At 36.2% G+C, this 20,763-nt stretch overlaps 1 protein-coding gene across 1 annotated transcript in view; it reads right to left on the bottom strand.

Moving 5' to 3' along the window:
* The window catches only part of TAFA2 (TAFA chemokine like family member 2), a 486,483-nt gene that overhangs the window by 154,277 nt on the left and 311,443 nt on the right, over window positions 1-20,763 (bottom strand). The window contains exon 2 of the mRNA XM_043564761.1: window positions 11,973-12,079. Coding sequence (XP_043420696.1) covers window positions 11,973-12,078 — 106 coding nt within the window. The 5' untranslated portion in view covers window position 12,079. The remainder of the gene's footprint in view (window positions 1-11,972; window positions 12,080-20,763) is intronic.

A 20,763-nucleotide genomic window follows, 5' to 3' on the forward strand; every position in this document is an offset into this window, starting at 1 on the left:
CTGAGCCGAAACCAAGAGTCCGACGCTTAACTGACTGAGCTACCCAGTTGCCCCAGTAAGGTTTTCTTTGAAAACTGAAATCTAAGCTTGGAAAGATTTACTCCATAATTGAAAGAAACTAAACCTAGATATATATTGGCAATAATCTTTTTTTTTTTAATTTAAGGTAAAAGAAACTGTCTTAAAAGTATCCAGATATTCCACCCCCCACCCTCCAACAAAAAAAGAGAAGCAAGATTACCTCCAAGTTAGTAAAAGAAGTATGGATTAAAATAGACTGGGGCTTGGGAGCTCACACAAAGTGTGTGCTAACACAGTGACTAGACAAAATATAAACTACCGGTCACATGACACAAAGCATTTGTTCTTTACAAAGAGCTTTCATAAAACTATAAAGAAAAACAGGGTCCTCTAATAAAAATAATAGATAAAATACATGAAAAAATAATTAATAAAAATATCAGTGATCAATAAATCAATGAAAATGTGTATCATTTTAGTAATTAAGAATTGCAAATTAAAACAAGATGAACTCAACCAAGATTAAACAGAATGATAAATTTCGGTGTTGACAAGAATGTGTAAATTCCCTGCTGACGGTAACGTAGATTGGGATGTTTGCAACTTGACACTATATATCAATATGCATACATTTAACATATAATAAATATTAATAAACATCCTATATTAGATCATTTTTATCAGTGCTTCTTTTAGATTTTTCTAAAAAGAACACAAATAATTTTATAGTTAACAATACCATTGTCCAAACACAGTAATATTTTAAAATTTAAGTCATTTGACCTAATAATTCCATCACTAAAAATCTAGCATAATTAACAGATATGGGGAGAAGCAACATACAAATGTTCATTATAAGAACTATTTATCAGAGAAAAATAAACAGCTTAACTACCCAATAATATAGTGTGGCTAAATATTTTCATAAGAAATATGAAGATAGTCTTGCAATATAATAAGAAAAATCTATGGATATAACATATTCTTGATATTATATGAATAATATTCAAGAATAAATAGTGACATGTGTAAGATTATAGGTGTTATAGAATTTCTTTATATTTTTATATACTTTCCAAAATATCTCCAACAACAAGCATAGGATGCTTTATGTTCTGAAAAATATAAACATTATTTTAAAACAACATTAAATTTGAAAAGCATATAAACTGAAAATACACAACGAACATGATCAAGCTTTAAGAGTTATGTAAGGTTTTCAAACAGATCAACAGTAAGAAACACTGAATTGGCAAAGGAAACGATGAATTATTCAAATAATAGAAAATGAAGAGTTCAAAATGTATTCATTCATTAGTACTCAAAAATATTAACTAAAACTTGAATAACTATGTCAGGACCTTTTTATTTAAAAAAGATTTTTTTTAACTAATAGCCAATATTTTCAGAGTGGTAAGATGGGAAGTTTTATATACCTCTGTGAGGGAAGACAGGTAAATTGATAATGTAACTATTCCTGCATATACAATCTACATTCCTATACAAATATTCCTGTGGTAGATATTTGACACTTTCTTTTCCAACATTCATTTTTTCTATGTTCCTCTCTGTACTGAAGGGAGAGTGGGATCTTAGATATTAGATTTCTCAGATTGCCTTGCCATTTAGATACTGTCCATCAAGGTATGACAGCCATAAGGTGTGTGCTTAGATCTCCCTCAAAAGAACCCACTGCAAAGAACATAGTTGACCTATGACGTCCACCTATCCCACCTGTAGATCCATTATAGGCTCCCACCAAGGCCACACATTCCCTGAGCTGCTACCAGTGGCTGAGCATGACAAGAATTCTATAGCACATAATGGGACTCTCTCCAAAGGGTAACCTTTGCTTAAGGATTCCAAGTTTGCCTAAGATGTTTTCAAAACTGTGCTGAAGTTTGAGGCTCCTCCTCCTCAACCTTCCTTCTTTTCTTCTCTTCTTGCACAGGGGTCAGAACTTCCTCATGCTCTGAAGGCTTGCCTCCATCTATTCCTGCTCCTGCCCCCTTTGTACTTCAAAAGTGTCTCCCCCAATAAATTTCTTGCACATTGAATTCCATCTTGGAGTCTGTTTCTCAGAGGAAGGTTCTCATAAGAAAGGGAGACTGGAAGAACAAAGAGCCATCTATTTTTTTTTTTTTTCCTGTTTCTGGCTTCAGAAGTGCTAAGGAAGGATAATGTAGATGCCTGTGGGCTTTGGCAGCATTAGTGGAGTCTGTCTGGCAGCATCAGAATTGGTGCAGGCTTCCTACTCAGTGGCATTGGAAGTGATTCCTAAAGCAGTACCAGTGTTTCAGCAACCTTGACAACAAATACATTCAGGAGCTCTGGGTAACACTGCATTTTGGGGGGGGGGGGTTTGTTTTGTTTTTGTTTTTTTGCTCTTCCACCTCTAGAGGCAGGAATGGCTTTCTGCAGTTACCAGTGTCTGGGGAGTAGTATCACCCTCCTTGTTTCCTTTTCCCACCCTTTCAATACTTTTGTAGCCAATTCCCTATTTTTAAATACCCTAGTATGATCTCATTCCAGAGTGAACATTGAATGATACAAACCTGTTTCATTCTTTTTGACCTCAGAAATTGTCATTAGTGTTAACTATGTAAAGAAATGAATATGAACAAAATTTATTAATAAATTTAATGAATTAATATTACATGTAAATGATTATTGCACAAAAATTTTATATTAGTACAAGCAAACAAAAAAAGTCCCAAAGAAATCTAAGACTAGAGAGAAGTAATTTACCAAAGGAATTTAGAGTACATTATTATGTTTTCTTAAGCCCCAGATAAGATTTGTGTTTATGAATGGTGTTTAGATATATAAGTTAATACACATCATTTACTGTTAATTATACAAAGTGGGGGGGAGGGGAATGTTAAATATGCAGTTATCAGATGAGTCATAAATTTCTTATCTTAGAAATATATCCTGGGGAAATTTTTTACATGTAAAGCAAAATACATGTACAATAAAGTCCATTGCAGTGTTGTTAAAAAACAACCAACAACTTGAAAGACCCAAATGTCCATCAATCATAAAAGAAATAAACACATAACAGTATATTCATATAGTGGAATCCTATGTCACAGCATAGATGAATCTCTAGAGAACATCTTGAGGGCAAGCAATAAATAACACTTAAAAAATGTCCATAATAGGATTCCACTTTTACGAAATTAAAAATCACACAAAATTACGTTCTGTTGTTTAGGGGGAGAAAGTCAGGAAAGGAGTACATCTGTAAGAGGAGGGGTTATAATGAGGGTGAGGCATAAGGAGCTGTGAGAGGATGACAATATTCTATTTCTCATCCTGGTTGATAGTTGCCCAGTTGTTTACTTTATAATTATTCTTGCAAGTGTACATACATGTTTTATTCTGTATGTGTGAGGTATCTTAAAATAAAAGAAGAAAAATACCAGGACATGGAAGGATAAACTCCAGGAAGACAACACCTCTGTCTTCATAGTTTAAAACAGAATCACCAGCTCAGGGCAGTTCAGTCTCTCACTTACCTATGTGCATGTCAATAAATGTGTGAATAAATAAATGAATGAACATCAAGCTCTCAGACATTTTAATATGTTCATAAATTAAACCAGATGAAAATACGCCCAAATGACATCTAATAATTACCATGCGAAAGGTTTATAGATAACCCTATTGGTCTTCTTGATATTTCTCTTTGTTACCAAAATTTCTCAAATGAACATGTATTACTCTGAAAATTAAATAAAATAATTAAATATGTTGTTAAAAGTTCAGAATTAGGTCAGTTTTATGTTCGGGCCACTTTTCTTTCTATGGGAACATTAATCCAATTGTTTCCACAAACAAGATCCTTACAACACTGAATTGTATCAATATTTTATAGTTTTCAGAGTACAAGTCTTTCATCTCCCTTGTTAAGTCTGTTCCTAGGTATTTTATTCTTTTTGGTGGAGTTGTAAATGGAAATATTTTCTTAATTTCTCTTTCTTAGTGTATAGATACTCTATCAGTTAGTGGGCATTATTTTTGTATTCTGCAATTTTACTGTATTTATTACTTCTAAGAATTTGTGTTTGTTTGATTGTTTTGTTTTTTGGTGGAGTCTTCAGGGTTTTCTAGGGATAATATTATGTCATCTCCAAATAGTGACAGCTTAACTGCTTCCTTACCAATACAGATGCCTCTTATTTCTTTTTATCTTTTTCTTATCTTATTTCTTTTTCTTATCTGATTGCTGTGGCTAGGACTTTAAGTACCGTATACAATAAAAATGGTGAGAGTGGACATCCTTGTCTTGGTCTTGATCTCAGTTTTTCACCACTGAGTATGATGTTAGCTGAGGGTTTTTAATATGGCCTTTATTATTTGAGTTATGTGCCCTCTTAACCCACTTTGTTGAGAGTTTTTATCATGAATGGATGTTGAATTATAAATCAGGATTCCTAAACTTTGGTATACATCATAGTCAGATGAAAACCAGCCCAAGAGAATCTATTAATATCATAGCTAAATTGGATCAATTTTAACTGTTAGAAAACCAGCATTCTGAATATGGCCTCAAAGGAGCTACACCAGCCACCTTTCCAAGCTGACTGAATGCCACTAATCTCCTTGCTTATTTTCTCTGCAGACACAGCAGTCTTCTCAGCTCCAGAGCATTCTGTTCCTTCATATCTCAGCACCTCCCACAGGCTGCTACTCTGGCCTGGATGCCCCACCCTGTGCCTACTTAATTCCCACTCCCCATTCAAAACTCAGCTCAAAGGTCTCTTCTCTAGAAAAGACTTCCCTGATCACCCTCCACCATTTTACAGTTCAGATACTCTTATCCTGAAATTTTATTTTTATAATACTCTTATACCATTTTAATTAAATATTTGTCTGATTATCAGATTAATATTTTCTTCTCTGACTATAAGCTTCATAGCACGTGGGTCATGTCTATTTTGTTCACTTTTATTTTTATTGAAGTATAGTCAAAACACAATGTTACATTAGTTTCAGGTGTACAACACAGTGATTTGATAAGTTCATATGTTATGCTGTGCTCACGACAAGTGTAGCTACCATCTGTTACCATATAATGCTATTACAATACTATGGACTATATTTCCTACACTGCGCCATTTTGCTCACTTTTATATCTCCAGAACTTAATCTAAAACTTGATCCTCAAAATAGATTAACAATCTCAATATACATTAACAGGCCTTCAATATAGATTTTGTTTACTGGGTCATTGGTTAGATAAATAAATAAACTATGAAAATAAACCAACAAAGAAATAAAGAGCTACCGAAAAACAAAAATTAAATGACGGCTCTCTCTTCCAAGCTTTGAACTAAAAATCATCTGAATTTTAATTTTTTTTTCCTTTGGAAAAAATTCCATTTAATCAAAAGTCTCAACTCAGATTAGTAATTACTTTGCATGACAATGAGGATAATATATATTAAATCTTAGCTAAGGAATTTTGATTTTTTTTGTATATAACTCAACTGTGTGTATTTCTTTTACACTAATACAGATCCATTTTCCAACCCAAATATCCTGTGATGACTCATTTTCTTTAGATTTAGTTTCGACATGATGGGTAGAGGAAGAAAAGGCTAGAAAATGTATTAGCCTCCTAAGATTAATGACTATATTTTTCTGTAGGGAACTTCGAGTCCTAAACTGAAATGTTTCCTCTCTGATCCCTAATATCTGAAGCTGGACCTAATGTAATTGCTTCCAAGGGGGAAATACTGCTTACGCTTTCTGACTGGCTGTCACAATGCTCTGAGTTAATCACCATCCCTTCCCAAAGTGCCCAGCTCAGTACAATCATGAGAATTCAGGACTGAATCTCCACGGCAGTTCGAGCAATAAACTTATTTATCTGTGTGTGAGGGACTTTTAGTTCCCAAAGCTCAGAATATTTTACTAAGTTGGTGACATTTTCTGATTTTTAGATATCTCATTTTTCAAACCCAAATGCTCTGGATTTCTAGTGTTCCTACGTCGTGTTCAGAAAGCAGAGTAACACAATTCTCCATTTGGTTGCTCTTGAGAGCACAATGCTATGGCACTGATATTTTAGAGTTATTTATTCCATTCTTTCATCTTCATTTGCCTGTTCTGTAATGACCTAATCTCCTACCACTATCTTTCTTACATACTCTCCTCTATGCATATCATCCTCCTCACTGTCTCCAAGCATGCTCCTACTTGAAACCATTCATGTTTATTGCTGCTTTGCCTGCAACACCTTTCCCCTAGATATTTCTGTGGCTGGCTCTAGTGGAAACTTTAAGTCTTACCCAAAGGCTTTATTTAAAATTACAATCCCTCTTGAACACTTCTTATACCTTTCTTCTTTTATTTTTTCCATAGCACTTACATGATAAAACCATTTTATTTTTCTCTTTATTATCTGTTTTCCTACCTCTAGGACAGAAGTTCCATAAAGACAAAAATTTTTGCCTCTTTTATGTACTGATATATTCTCAGCCCTTATTGTAGGTACATGAAAATTATTGAGTAAAACAAATATCCCATTGGAATTACCATAACTTAATACTCTTATGAAAACTACCGATAGACTCTAGAAGTCTAGGAGTACTGGTTCCCAGAAAGGGGATACTTTTACCAGGGGAAACAGTAGGAGTTCAGCTGAACACAAAGCTACAGCTGCTTCCTGGTAAACCACATAGACCAACAAGAAAGAAAGGAGTTAATAATATTGATGTGGCAAATGACCCTGATGACCATGAGGAAGAGGGTAGTTGCTATGAATGGAAGGAGGAAGTACAGAAACGAGTATGTTAGGCTCTCAGATGATTCACTGGGCCATTTTTTGGCATCTTCATGTCAGTTATAACTATAAACTTGTAAGTACAACCATAGCATTAAGAACATGATAATCCAGGGCTCAGAATCCTCAGGTATTAGGTCTGGGTAAAACATCAAGCAAGCCTACCTGATGAGAAGTGCTGGCTAAAGGAAAGTGAAACCTAAATGGCTAGGGGGATGGACAGATCATGAGTATCAGTAATGGCCTTGGTACCAACTGTATTATCAAGTACCTTTTCTTAGAAATTGCAACCAACTGTGACCAATTTGATAAACTTTGCCTGGATGAAGTGAACTTATATAAGCAGCAAGTGGATCTGAGGGCTATGAAAAAAGGACAGCAATGGAATACAGATGGTGCAATGTTACCAAGATTCTTTTTTGTCAGCTGTGCACCTTTCCTACATTTGCTGTGAATGTGAGCAGAATGTTAGCAGAATGTTCTCAGCTCTTCCCTTCTTCAGAGGTTTACCCTCTGCAAAAGAAGAGCCACTTCCCCAGGAAGGCAATCAACAGACTTGACTAGATAATTACTAGTAGACACAGGGGTGGACGAGGCTGTCTATCTTATCTCAAGGAGAGGCCAACTCTGGAGCAATTCATGTTTCAGAGCACCTTCAAAGGACCTGACCAGGCTATTCTCCAGCTGAGACTGTATTTGTATTTAGCCTTTATTTCCTGCTCTATCCTGCTGCCCTCGCTCTCCTCCTGAGAGCACTCTTTTAATAAATCACATAAACAAGAATTCCCGACTTGGCTCTGCTTCTGGAGAACCATACCTAGGACATAGGGTAATACGCAAATCATCTGAAAGAATGCATCCTAAGCACAGGCCTTAAAGATGCTCACAAACATGATTTCAATGAACATTAGTTCATAATTTTTTTTCAAATCACAAAACTTTATAATACATATCATGAGTGAGATTCACCAAGAAAAAGACACAAAAATTTTAGAAAAGAGAATCAACTCAAATATAAAACATATATATAATATACACAAAACATGTATTATATATACAATATATTCTGTATATATTATATGTTGTATGTATACAACATACACATATGTTGTATATGTATATACATATATGTATATACATATACAACATATGTTGTATATGTATACAACATATAATATATTCTCTATATATTGTCTGTATATAAATATATATAACTATATATACTTTAAAACATATATGATATATACAAAACATATATTATATAAAATTCATAAAAAGAGGAAATGCAAACATGAATGACAACAAAAATATATCAATATCAAAAGTCAATTTCACCAAAAGGAAAAAAAAAAGTAATCTTGAATAGCATATAGTAGATGAAACTAAAACTCAATATATGGATTAAAGAGAGATTAGATTGAGGAGAACAAAGAACTAGTGTGGCAGGAAGATGTGAATAAATACCCCAGAATATAGTACTGAGAGATTTAAAGGTGGAAAATACAAAGGTTGAGATACACAGAGGACACTATGAGGAAGCTGACATACACATGACCAGAGCTCTAGTTTAGTAGAGATAGTGGTGTAGAAGAAATATTTGATGAGATAATGCCTGAAATATTTTCAAAGTTCATGGAAGACACCAATCCACAGATTCAGAAAGTCAACCAAACCACAAATAGTGTAAAAAGAAATTCACTACTAGGTATATATCATGGTTATATGGAGCAAGACTGCCTAGATTTAAATCCTGCCTCCGAATTACTAACTAGCCATTAGGGGACAAAGTATTTAACCTTCATTTGCTAATTTCTGATCTGTAAAGTGGGTTTAATAATATTTCATACTTCAGAGATTGTTATGAGGATTAAATGAGTATCTGTAAAGCTCTTAGAATAGTGCTGTTGAGTTTTTAATATTCAGCTTTCTAACTTTTCTCTTGAATGTTTATACAAGGTGCTCTGAATCAGATATAGATTCAGATATAGATATTATGATTACCTCCCAATAAATAAGTATATTGGCCTGCTGTGCCCCAAGCCTTACTCATGATGAAAACCAGCTCAAATGTCCTACACAAATAGCTGAATACTTTACAGGTGAATGAGAGAAGAATGGGCTTTTCATCACTTATATACAGGAGAGACAGTCATCCTCTCCCATCCTGAAAGGAAAAAAAAAATCTTTTGCTGCTTTGAGATTGGTTGGAAAGGATCCTAGGTTCTCACTCTAGTCTTTTGAATGTAAATACATCTTTCCAAGGGTCAAAGAAACCTCAGGGGTCTCCAAGATCTGAGTTTCATACTTAGAAAGGTAGTGGCCCTAATCTTTCCGACACCTTGAGAGCTTAATCTAGGGACCTAATCCAAGCTGTTAACCATTTATTTCACTTGAGGGGACAAGAGGAATTTTATCATTCTTTTGAATCAAAGCAATTAACTATATAATTAACTCTAGGTGTGATATATCTCAGGAGCCTGGGGCTTTTTATTGGAGCACTGAGAACTCCAGAAAGTTTCACTTTCCCACAAATACCCACCCTATACTGAGTTTAAGTGAGTGATTGTTATATAAATAAAAATAAATACAATTAATGAAGCTATATAGATAAGAGCAGAAAGTAATGACATATAAGAAGATACACAAAGGACAGGATCATTTGAAAATGAATAAAATTGACCAATTCTGGTTTTCTCAATCAAGAAAAGAGAGAAGACACACTGAGCACTAGTCACACAGAAAGAGGAGATACACATACACACACAGAGGGTTACAAAGATAGTAAGAAAATATGCCCTGAACTACTTTATTAGCACTAACGCTTTGGAAAACCATTTGGCATCATCCAGTAAGTCTGAAGATATGCATGCCGTGAGAACCAGCATTTCTGTTCCTCAGAATGTGTTCTGAGAAACTCTCACACATGTGCACCAGAAGTATGCAGATATTATAGAAGCATTGTTCATAATGGCAAGAAAATAGAATACCAAATGTTCATGTATGAGAATATAAATATATTAATTGTGGTGACTTTATACAAAAAAATACAGAGCAATAGTAAAAAATGAATAAACCAGAGCTATATGCCATCACCCATAATTAATGCCACAAATACTTATTGGGCAAAGTACAGAAGAATACAGTATAATACTATTATGTAAATTCAATAACAGCCAAAATTAAGGAATATGTCATTTGGATGTAAAGACATAGTGAAATTAGAAATAAATGCAAAAGAATTATAATCACAAAATTTAAGAATAGTGATTATCTGGGGATCTAAGAGACAAAGGAATGAAATCAGAGTGGCAGACATAGCTACAGAGTATTAGAAATACTACATTTCTCAACTGGGTGGTGAACATGAACCACATATTCATTTTATAGACATGACTTACATATACATCATACTTACTATTTTAAATGTAAATTAGTTTAAAACAAAAGGGGCATTTTGCATGGATCCTATCACTTGGCTTTGAGCTGAGAAAGCATCTTTATCACAAACCTTTGCTTCACAAGAGTAACACCGACCATTCCTATAACCGTCCTCCACCCAACTTCTCTCAATTCTTCTTTTATCGGCTGGGAAGGGGAACTGGGGTGACCACCCATCACAGAAGGAATGGTGTGTCTTCTCCTGTTACGCGAAGGCAGGGGGTTCGGCCCTAGTAGTTTGCAAGTCTTATTAAAAGGTGAGTATTTGGGGTGCCTGGGTGGCTCAGTCAGGTGTCAGACTTCAGCTCAGGTCATGATCTCACAGTTCGTGGGTTCAAGCCTAGAGTCTCCTTCAGATTCTGTGTCTACCTCTCTCTCTGTCCCTCACCTGTTCCTGCTCTGACTCTGTCTCTCAAAAAAAAAAAAAAAAGCGGTGATAATTAACACTACTTTGTCCTTAGATTTGGTCCATTGTTGCCAATTGGAGGCATGGGGAATAACGTCCTTCTCACCATCTTTTTAATTTTACACTAATAACAATTATCAAAGACCATTTAAAGTTTGATTTGTGGATCAGTATGCTGTATTAAAGAAAGAAGGAAATTCTAAAAAAGACATGATATAATTAATATTATATGTATACACTGCCACACACACTGTGGGGTGAAAACAGGATTATAAAATATGAAGGGCTGCTTCATAAAACTCTCTTATTTTGAAAGATGTCTCTTTTTGGTTTTAAACATGGGGGTAAAGATTTTGTCCAAGAGGCATACCTCTCACAACACATCCCTCCTCTCCCTGGTGTTAATGTTCCATGTGATGCTAATGAAGTGCACATGTGTAAAACTAATTTAAGTGTTACAGAATTCAAGGCACTCTTAACTCCCTCTCCCCCTCAAAATAAAATTTAAATGTTGCTCATCTCTAGACTTTACAGAGGACTGAAAATTGAATTGTAAAATCATATTTCACAGAAAAATCTGAATTGACTATTCAGGTTATGAATACTTGATTATGGTAGGGACAGTTCAGAAATAGCCCCATTTTAATTCATTTTGAAAAGGTAGTTATTCATATACTGAGTCTTACGCTCAGGAAAGAGAACAGAAAGGTCCTGAGCTGTCAGGCTTAACACATATGTTTAAAACAAATATTCTCACTCTGTCCTGAATTGAGCCTGCTGAATATCGTACTAGGGATAGAGTCCAAAAGGTGGTGAAAGAGGTACTCTGGCATGAAGAAATATGATCCATAAAAAGCACTGAGGGGAAATTTACATATATATATATGTGCATATATATACACACATACATACATACATATTTACATATATATTATATATGTATATTAAGATACAGATCCTTTCATTACAGGGATGACTGCAATTTGAAATTCATGTTTATTACATGTCAACTAAACATTTTAACATCAATACCTTGAAAATGGAAATGACGGCAGAAAGGCAGAGCCAAAATTCCGAACTCTTTGAACTCTTCGCAGAAATGGCAATAACCCTAGAAACATTTAAGCAATCATGCTTCCCCTAACAAAGCCATATCAAGGATAACTCTCTCTGCATTTTTACTTAAAGAGAATGACCAGGAAGGACCCATACCCAGTAAAACTAACAGACCAGTGAAGAGAGAACAGGACAGTCTGGGTTAAAGGAAGTCACTTTCTACAGAGAGCTGAGGGGAAAAAAATCAGAAGAGCTTACCTTTATGATGGTTTGCACTGGACACAACTTTCCCCCACAAGGTCACAATAAATATTATTATGAGCAGCTTTCCTTTTGTGGCTTTCTGTAAGTATCTCTTACTCATCCTGCAAATAAAAAACAATAATAAAGACCCTAAGCATATGAAATCACTGTTTTTCCATTATAATTGTGCTACATTTAAAGCTTTCATGACACCTGAACACCTGAAAATTGCATTTATTGTATTTGGAAAGCTGTTTACTGTATATAAACTCTGAAAAGAAAAAATAAAAGTATTCCAAACAAACTACCTTGATATGATGAAAGAGATAAGAGAGGTCCTATCTCAGTCAGTCTTCATTCACTTAACAATAGCCTAAATCAACTGGGAAACATTACCATTTTTCTCCATATAAATATAGATTAACTTATTCACAAAATCCAAGGCATAGTTGTTTGAATAAATAAGTGACTTATCTTACTTTTTTTCCTGAAAGATTCCTTCTTCAATGCCAAGTCAAATGGTCAGAGTAAACAGTTTAGATAAAATGTGTGAGATGAATTCCTGCCCAGAATAAACTCATTTCAAATCTATTATTCCTAATGTGCTTTAAAAAAAAAAAGTCACCTGGTACAACTTCTTACAATGCTACCATTAGAGACACACAGATGTTTTAATATTGTTGGAATCCACCATTCTGCACTTTATCAGAAGCAGGAGAGAAATGGAAAGCAGAATGAAAAATACCAAGCAAACATTTTATTATTTTTTTTAACGTTTCTTCATTTTTGGGAGACAGAGATAGACAGAGTACAAGTGGGAGAGGAGCAGAGAGAGAGAGAGACACAGAATCTGAAGCAGGCTCCACACTCTGAGTTGTCAGCACAGAGCCCAATGCGGGGCTCGAACTCATGAACCTTGAGATCATGTTCTGAGCCAAAGTCAGACACTTAACTGGCTGAGTCACCCAGGTGCCCCCCAAGCAAACACTTTCTAGTTGAATGCACAAAACTCAGGAAAGCAATGTTCTAATAAAATAATAGCCACCTATAATAAAAGTTCAGCACCTACTTCCTCTAACTTTCTATGACAGTATTTCAGTCGTTCTTCACAACAAATTTGGGATATTGGTATGTCCATCGCCATTTCAAAGATGAAATTTAGCAATTTGCCTAGGCTCATATTTAATGATAGAATAAACATTCAAACCCAGAAATGCCTAATTCTAAATTCCTTACATTACTGCCTTGTTAAGGGGTGAGTGAAACTGATATAAAATACAATTCATCTGCATTTATTTCTGAGGGACATAAAATATATGTCCATCACTTAGTGCCTTCTCAGATTCTGGTCCTATATTGAACTCCATTCTTGTTTGACCTACAGATTTCTTACATTATTTCTAGGGAAGGTTCATGAGGTCACTTTCTGACCTAGCTTGATTCTTCTTCCTCTGGATTCTCTAAGTTACCTCTTTCCTCACATCTTTACTTCCAAAAATTCCATCTCCAAAAATATGATTCAGTGGTAGCAATGATGGCTATAATTTTGTATAATTTTGAAAAGGAGTCTTTCATATGGGTAAATGCCTTAAAATTGAATTATTATCTATTTTAATATAGATATATGCTAATATTCCTTGGCATGAAGAAGTTGTATGCACTGTGTATACACTATACACAGAAGATAATAAGTACTCAATAAATGTTAACAATTACTATAATCAATGATAGCAATGGAAATACATGCTGTTTTCTAAAAACTACACTGAAATTACAACTATGTAAAAGGTGTATGTATATAAACACAATGGAGTTTGCCAAAATAAATAAATCAGTAAACTTTTAAATCAAATAAAACAATTCATTGGTTAGTCCAGCATTTCCCTTGGGGCATTCTGTGAGGCATCAATTTTCACAGAATGTTAATACAGTATTAGTGAAAAACATAGGGGGCATATATGTTTGTGTATGGGATTCAACAAATGTAAGAGGCATATCTGAGTGTGCAGCATTTTCCAGAAGCCTTTCTCCACAGAGTAACACAGGATACAAGTGTTCCCAGGAAGCCTCTTGGAGAAATAATCTGGTCTTGTATTCTCTCTCCGTAAACCAAATACCCATTCTACACCTTCTATTTTGTAGCCTTTGTTTCCTCTCAGGACTCTTACTACTAGTTTTGTTCTGAGAATCTACTTTTTCTATACTTTTTCTAAAATTTTTTTAGCCCTCCTGCCTCCCCCCCCCACACACACCCGATCCCTGCAATCTTACTGTACTGCATATCATATAACTGAATGAACAGTTTAGCAAAACTCATCTGACAAGAAGAGCTGCTTAGCATAATTCTTGATAATAGCTTTCCCATAACAAATGGCCTCTGCTACAAGGTCAATGACCCATTTGTATTTTCCATACCATTGTGCACTCACCAAATGGGATGACAGAACTGACAGCTGGTCAAACTGGTAACTGGACATATGGAAACAGAAACACCCACAAAGTCACCAGGCTGTCAAACTAAGAAAGGAAGGGGAACACAATGCAACATGTGGAGATGTATAAAGACCACTTCCTTCTCCCTCTCACACCCCCTCCATCCCCTCCAGTCAATTATCATCTTCAGTCAGTACTACTTCCTGAGTATTTCTTAAATGTATACACTTATTTTCATTCCTACTGCAATACTGCAGTTCACACCACCCAAATTTCTCTCTTAGCTAGATTTATTACTGCCAACACTGTCACCCTCTGGAATTGAAGACAAGCTCTCTGTCTGCCTTTTTCATGACCAAATTTGTAGTGTTTAACAGTCAGTAAGTGCCTAATATTGTTGACTGAATGTAATAGAGTGTGGTCAAATACATAACTATGATCATGAGACATGCTTTACATGATTAAAACCTTCACAAGAATCCCCTCGGTTCAGAAGTAAACACCCTTAATAAGTTCTTAGCAATTATATTTAAAAAAAAAAAAAACCTAAATCAGAGATAAACATTTTTTTTGACTATGTCCCTAATCTTAATGTTAGGGCTTTCCTCCCCATCTCCCTCTCCACACATGCTCCTAGTCTATATTTTAACTCCATTACGTTTCCTCAATTTCTTCCAGCCAAATTTCACTTCCACGTCACCTAAAACCTAACAGCCATCCACTCCATCCTCCATTCTTGTTAATGCTAACATTCTATTCACTGGTCAAGGGGCAGATGAGCAGTCCTTCCAGGACCAGGTTGAGCATCCTTCCTTACGCACACCAGCCACGTGCCACACTATTATAATTTCCATTTACTTATCTCCATCCCTCACTGTCATATAAGGTTCCTAAAGATAGGGAATGTACTCCATACGTTTGTGAATAGCTAGGGCTTGGCCCAAGGGTCAGCTTAGAATGGAAAATGAGTTTTTGTTGAATGTTGGTGGTATCCTAGATCCAAATATATTGTGTAGTTGTCAACATGAGGAGGAAGCAAGTATGTGTCATTTCTTTAGGGTAAAACTGGGAAAAGACAAACAAAGAAGAATGTGAGAAAGAGGTGGGGGAGGGGTAGACAAGAAAGGGCAATCTGGAAGAGAAGAAAAAAGGAAAAATCCAATCTGGAATGTGTTTTATTCTGATTTCAAGTTTATTTATTTTGAAGGAAAGAAAGAGGGTGCATGAGGGGCAGAAAAGGAGAGAGAGACAGAGAGAGAGAGAGAGAGCGAGAATCCCAAGCAAGCTCTGCACCATCAGCACAGAACCAGATGAGGGGCTCATATCCATCAACTGCGAGATCAGGACCTGAGCCCAAATCAAGAGGCAGATGCCAGACTGAGCCAGCCAGGTGCTATTCTGAGTTTTAAAGAACAATCAAGTTTGAGCAAACTGAAGTGCAATGGAGTGAAGGAGGGTTTTCAACAAAGGAGCGTTGTCAAGAAGGAAGAAGGCTGAGTGCTCCATTTCTTCTTGACCTTCTGTGAGAGCACAGAAGAGGGGGCGTTCACTTCTCATTCAGTGTGTAAACACCAGACCCCAGTTTGAACGTGTCCACCACAGTCAAGGGTCAGACACACTTTCAGAACTGTCCCCTTCATCTGCGAAAATGACAAAATATAAGTGCGTTTTTTAACAGCAACCTCTGAGGGAAGAAGAAACGGGAAACTGCAGGATAAATACACACAGAGGATGAAATCTTGAAATTGCTCCTCCAGCAGCAGCAGCTTACAAGGAGCACAAGGGAAACGGGATAATTGAGTAAGGGTAACCTTGGCAGTGGAGGATGTTGAAAAGTTGTCAGAGGAGAAAACTGACAATTAAACCTTCAGACTTTCTCCTACCCCTTTCTTTCATATGACATGTTTCAGTTATATTCTCTTAGATTTCATCTTTGAAGCACTGGGAAACCCTTTGCCTCCCTACTGATGTTAAAAGTGTGTTTAATTGTAAATAAGCAAGAACTGAAAAATTGTTACGCTACTAGAAAAATCGTCTCCCCATAAAAACAGAAAGTAAGTTTAGCTGATCTAAAGAGGAGAAGATGCATGGGAAAAGGAGATAAAAGCTGGAGCCTAGTATCCACCTGGGCTCCCCTTGAGCTTAATATGCTCTGTAGAAATAAAGGCCATGTAAGACAATACACATAAGGGTCTTTTTAGGGCTCTCCTCTACACTGATCTAATGTGTATACCAATCCAGTGTAGGCATGGACTTTATCAGCCCAATCTAGTACAGGAATTTACCCTTGAGGCAGAATGCTACAATTGATAACACCAGTTCCTTTTCTCCTCACAGGGACCAGACTGGTCTTATAAAATTTAAATCCAATCATATTAACTCCCCCTAACCCTCCTGCACCCCTGCCAAACACACACTCCTTACTTTAAATCCCAGAATTTACCTACCTATTGAAACCAGAGTAAAATCTAAAATTCTTACCAGAAAGATAGCTCAACATCATCTCCCCCCTAGACCTCTCTGACCTCACCTCACATTCCTGGTCCCTTCCTTGCCTACACTGAAGCCACATTGGCCTTCTCTCTATCCTTTTGCTGGGGAAGTTCATCAAGAAGACATGACTGATAATTGGCTGCCGAGCTGGACCCAGGCAATCAGAGGCTTCTCACCCCTTGCCTATCCTTGGAAGATACATTCTTCCCACCATTTACAGAGTGGGAGTTGTTTCAAAGACCTACTCTTGAGAGTAGAAGGTGTTGCTGACACCATCTGGAATGGTATACGTGACTGAACACCATTCAGGACTCTATATATACTTTTAAGAGTCTGGTGGGTGGGTGGAGACATCTACTCTGCTTGCAGGCACCCAAGACAAGCCTCATATGTAAGTCCCCTTGCTTAGTATTCCCTTCCCTGACACCTACCAATCTGGAAGGGCCTGCCTCTTTCTTCACTTTCTCCTTGCCCCACATGTATGGGAGTCAGTTTTAGATTTCACCCAGGAAACTCCCAAGGGTACAAACCAACACCCTCATGCTAAGCTTGTTCTAGACCTTACACTAACTGCTAGCTCTGCCTTAAAGTCTCCCCCCCCAGGTCTTGGTACAGTGAGCTTCTATCTATGATAGCCTCCACAGAGTGGCTCCTGACCAGCCTACTTTCCAGAGTCCAGAGAAACCCACCCCACAGTCTCTCTTGTTCTCTTTCTCCACTTATTACAATCTGAAGTGGCCTTATTCACTTATTTATACATCTTTAGGGTTTACTTTATTCTTCTTTCCATTAAAAGATAATTTTCATGAGAGCAGGTCCTGTCTAGTAATCATTGCTCCAGCACAAAGAATACCAACATCATGGAATATCAACAGCTGTTCAATGAAGGAATGAGTATACTGATTTTACAATCAAAAGAAATGAATCCTATTTAATGAATAACTTTAATTACTTCTTTTTTTATTATTTATTTTTAGAGAAAGAAAGAAACACACACGTGCTTGGGTGGTTGGGGGAGGCAGATGGAGAAGGAGAGAGAGAATCTTAAGCAGGCTCTATGCAGGGCTCCATCTCATGCCTGTGAGATCATGACCTGAACCAAAATCAAGAGTTGGATGTTTAACGGACTAAGCCACAGGTGTCTTTTAATTTAAACAATTAAATTTCTATTATATTCAGCAGCTAGGAATACTAATGGTAAGAACCACATACATATTAGTGGAGTAATAGGAGATAAAATAAAAAGAGGACTGAGTGGGAGGCAAGGAAATAAAAACAAAGACAAGATTAATCTCTCAAGATACATGCAGAGAAGACAAGTAAAAATACAGTGGTGCTAGAGAGATCTGAACAGAGTGAAGGGAAGGGGAGAGAAGGAAGAGAGAAGGTAAAGATATCAAAGTGAGGATAAACTTGAAGACTGAAGTTTTTGTACATTTTTATGTTCCATAACTATGTTATTATTATGATGGTGTTATAACACTGTTTTTTATGATTATTACTACTTCTAATTTCCTCATTTTATATTGAAACAAATGTATCTTCCAAAACTAAATGATTCTTCATTTGCTGATAGGTAACTAGAAAAAGCCTACTGAATAGCACATGTAGAGCCACAAATTTCACAACATTGTTGGCTTTATCCAAGAAGAATGTCAAGCTTGATGAACATTTTCTGATAAATACTATGACTCTATCTACTATATCCAAGTTGTTGACTGAAATAGCAATTATCTTTGAAGTAGACAGTAATATCTAGATTAAAGATTAAAGTATTGTGCATATAAAAGAATATATAGTAACAAACCTAAGAGATAATCATGCAACTCTACCAGTAATCCTACACTGTGTGTTACATCATCCAGAAGCTGGGGTGGTTGATTCAACACATTTTCATTACTGCAATTTACTTACCAAGTACATTTAAATTAAAACCTCCCTCCTGAACAATTAGAATCTGGACTTCCCATCTTGTAAATATGATCAAAAGTTTAGAGTTGCATTTTCATATGCCATTCATATGATTAGCCCAGTTAGCTTGTATTTCCTTAGGTAACTTCAAAACAAAGTTTTGGGAATCTTAATCAGTTTCTCAACTCTTTCTGAATTAAAACAATGGCTTTAAAATTTTCATTCTATTTGTTACATTAGTGTTTCATGATGAATCTACATTTGGGATTTTATTCAGTTAAGTCAACCCTGGAGGTTTTGCCAAAAAAGCTCCAATGGTTTCCAAGGCTTCCCTGATAGCAAGTACAAGATCCATTTAAGAACCACAACTGCCTCCTCCCTTCACCCAAATTTTATACTTCCATTCATTTTGCCACAATACTGCAATTTTCATGGGTGTAGAAACCCAGGGAGAACTTTTGCTTAATGCCTGGCAATGTATAGCCAAAGTGTTGAATGTGTACAAATGCCTTTGCCACCTGAAGACCATAATGATAGGAAATAGAAATGTATCATCACTTAAATGATTTCTCCAGAAACATGCAATATTCTAGGGATCCAAGCTCTAATACACCAAACTGGCAAAAATGAAAGAAGGAAAAATAAGTCAATCACTGGAGGTTTATGAAAGTCCTAGAAAGATATCTGCAATGAGGATGACTAAATTGAACCCCAGTGCTGTGCATCTGTGATTACAATTGAATCACGTACCCTCCTTTTCCATCTATAAAACGAGAATGTCACCATATTCTCAAGCAGGAACGCCACTCTAACAAACAAGACTTCATGTGACAGTTGGAACTTAATAAAAGATATATGATAGGGGTGCCTGGGTGGCTCAGTCAGTTAAGCATCCAACTTTGGCTCAGGTCATGATCTCACCATCTGTGAGTTTGATTCCCGCGTCAAACTCTGTGTTGACAGCTCAGAGCCTGGAGCCTGCTTCAGATTCTGTGTCTCCCTCTCACTCTGCCCCTCCCCTGCTCATGTTCTCTATCAAAAATAAACAAACATTAAAAAAAATTTTTTAAATAAAAAAGTAAAGATATATGATAGATCAGAGGTGTTACTATTTCTTCAAAGTCCTTCTCTCAGAGCATTGGCTTACAAGTCAGAAATACCTGCTTGAGTGAGATACTGGCTCTAACACCTAAGGAAACTTGATAAATTCATTTGTCTATTAACAGCTTTAAGTCTCAAGGCCCACATATGGAATGCGTGGATACTATTACATATTGGTGGGACTGTTGTAAGAAATAAAAACGATGTATACAAAGCATCTACCACAAACCAGAATACAGTAGACATCAAAACTGTATCTATTATTTTATATTATTAATATTTGGAGCATAGCTTCATTCTAAGAATGAGTGAAATAGAAAAAGTCCTTGAGCAACAAAAACACCTCATGTTCTCTAATCATAAGTAAGACATAAACCTACTTTTAGGGATGTGGGCTAAGTCTACAGAATTAAAGGGTGAGAATATTAAGCAACAGGCTAAAAACTGGAGGCAGGGCTAATGAACAGAGATTTCTGATGGTTCTTCAAAATAAATAGTGGTACAAGGATAACAAAGAATACATCAAATCTATAAATATACAGCATTCTAGGATCATTAGGTATAAGGACAAATACTCCATGGGGTGCCTGGGTGACTCAGTGTGTTAAGCCTCAGACTCTTGATCTTGGCTCAGGTAATGAACTCAAGGGTCCTGAGATAAGAGCCCTGTGTTGGGCTCTGCACTGATAGCACAGAGCCTGCTTGGGATTCTGGATTCTGTCTCTACCTCTCTCTGTCCCTCCCTCACTTGCTCATGTGTGCTTGTTCTCTCCCTCTCTCTCTTTCTCTCTCTCTCTCTCTCTCTCTCTCTCTCTCTCTCTCTCTCTCTCCCCCCATCTCTCTCTCAAAATAAATAATTTTTTTAAAA

Source organism: Prionailurus bengalensis, chromosome B4 (assembly GCF_016509475.1).
Source record: "Prionailurus bengalensis isolate Pbe53 chromosome B4, Fcat_Pben_1.1_paternal_pri, whole genome shotgun sequence".
NCBI lineage: Eukaryota > Metazoa > Chordata > Mammalia > Carnivora > Felidae > Prionailurus > Prionailurus bengalensis.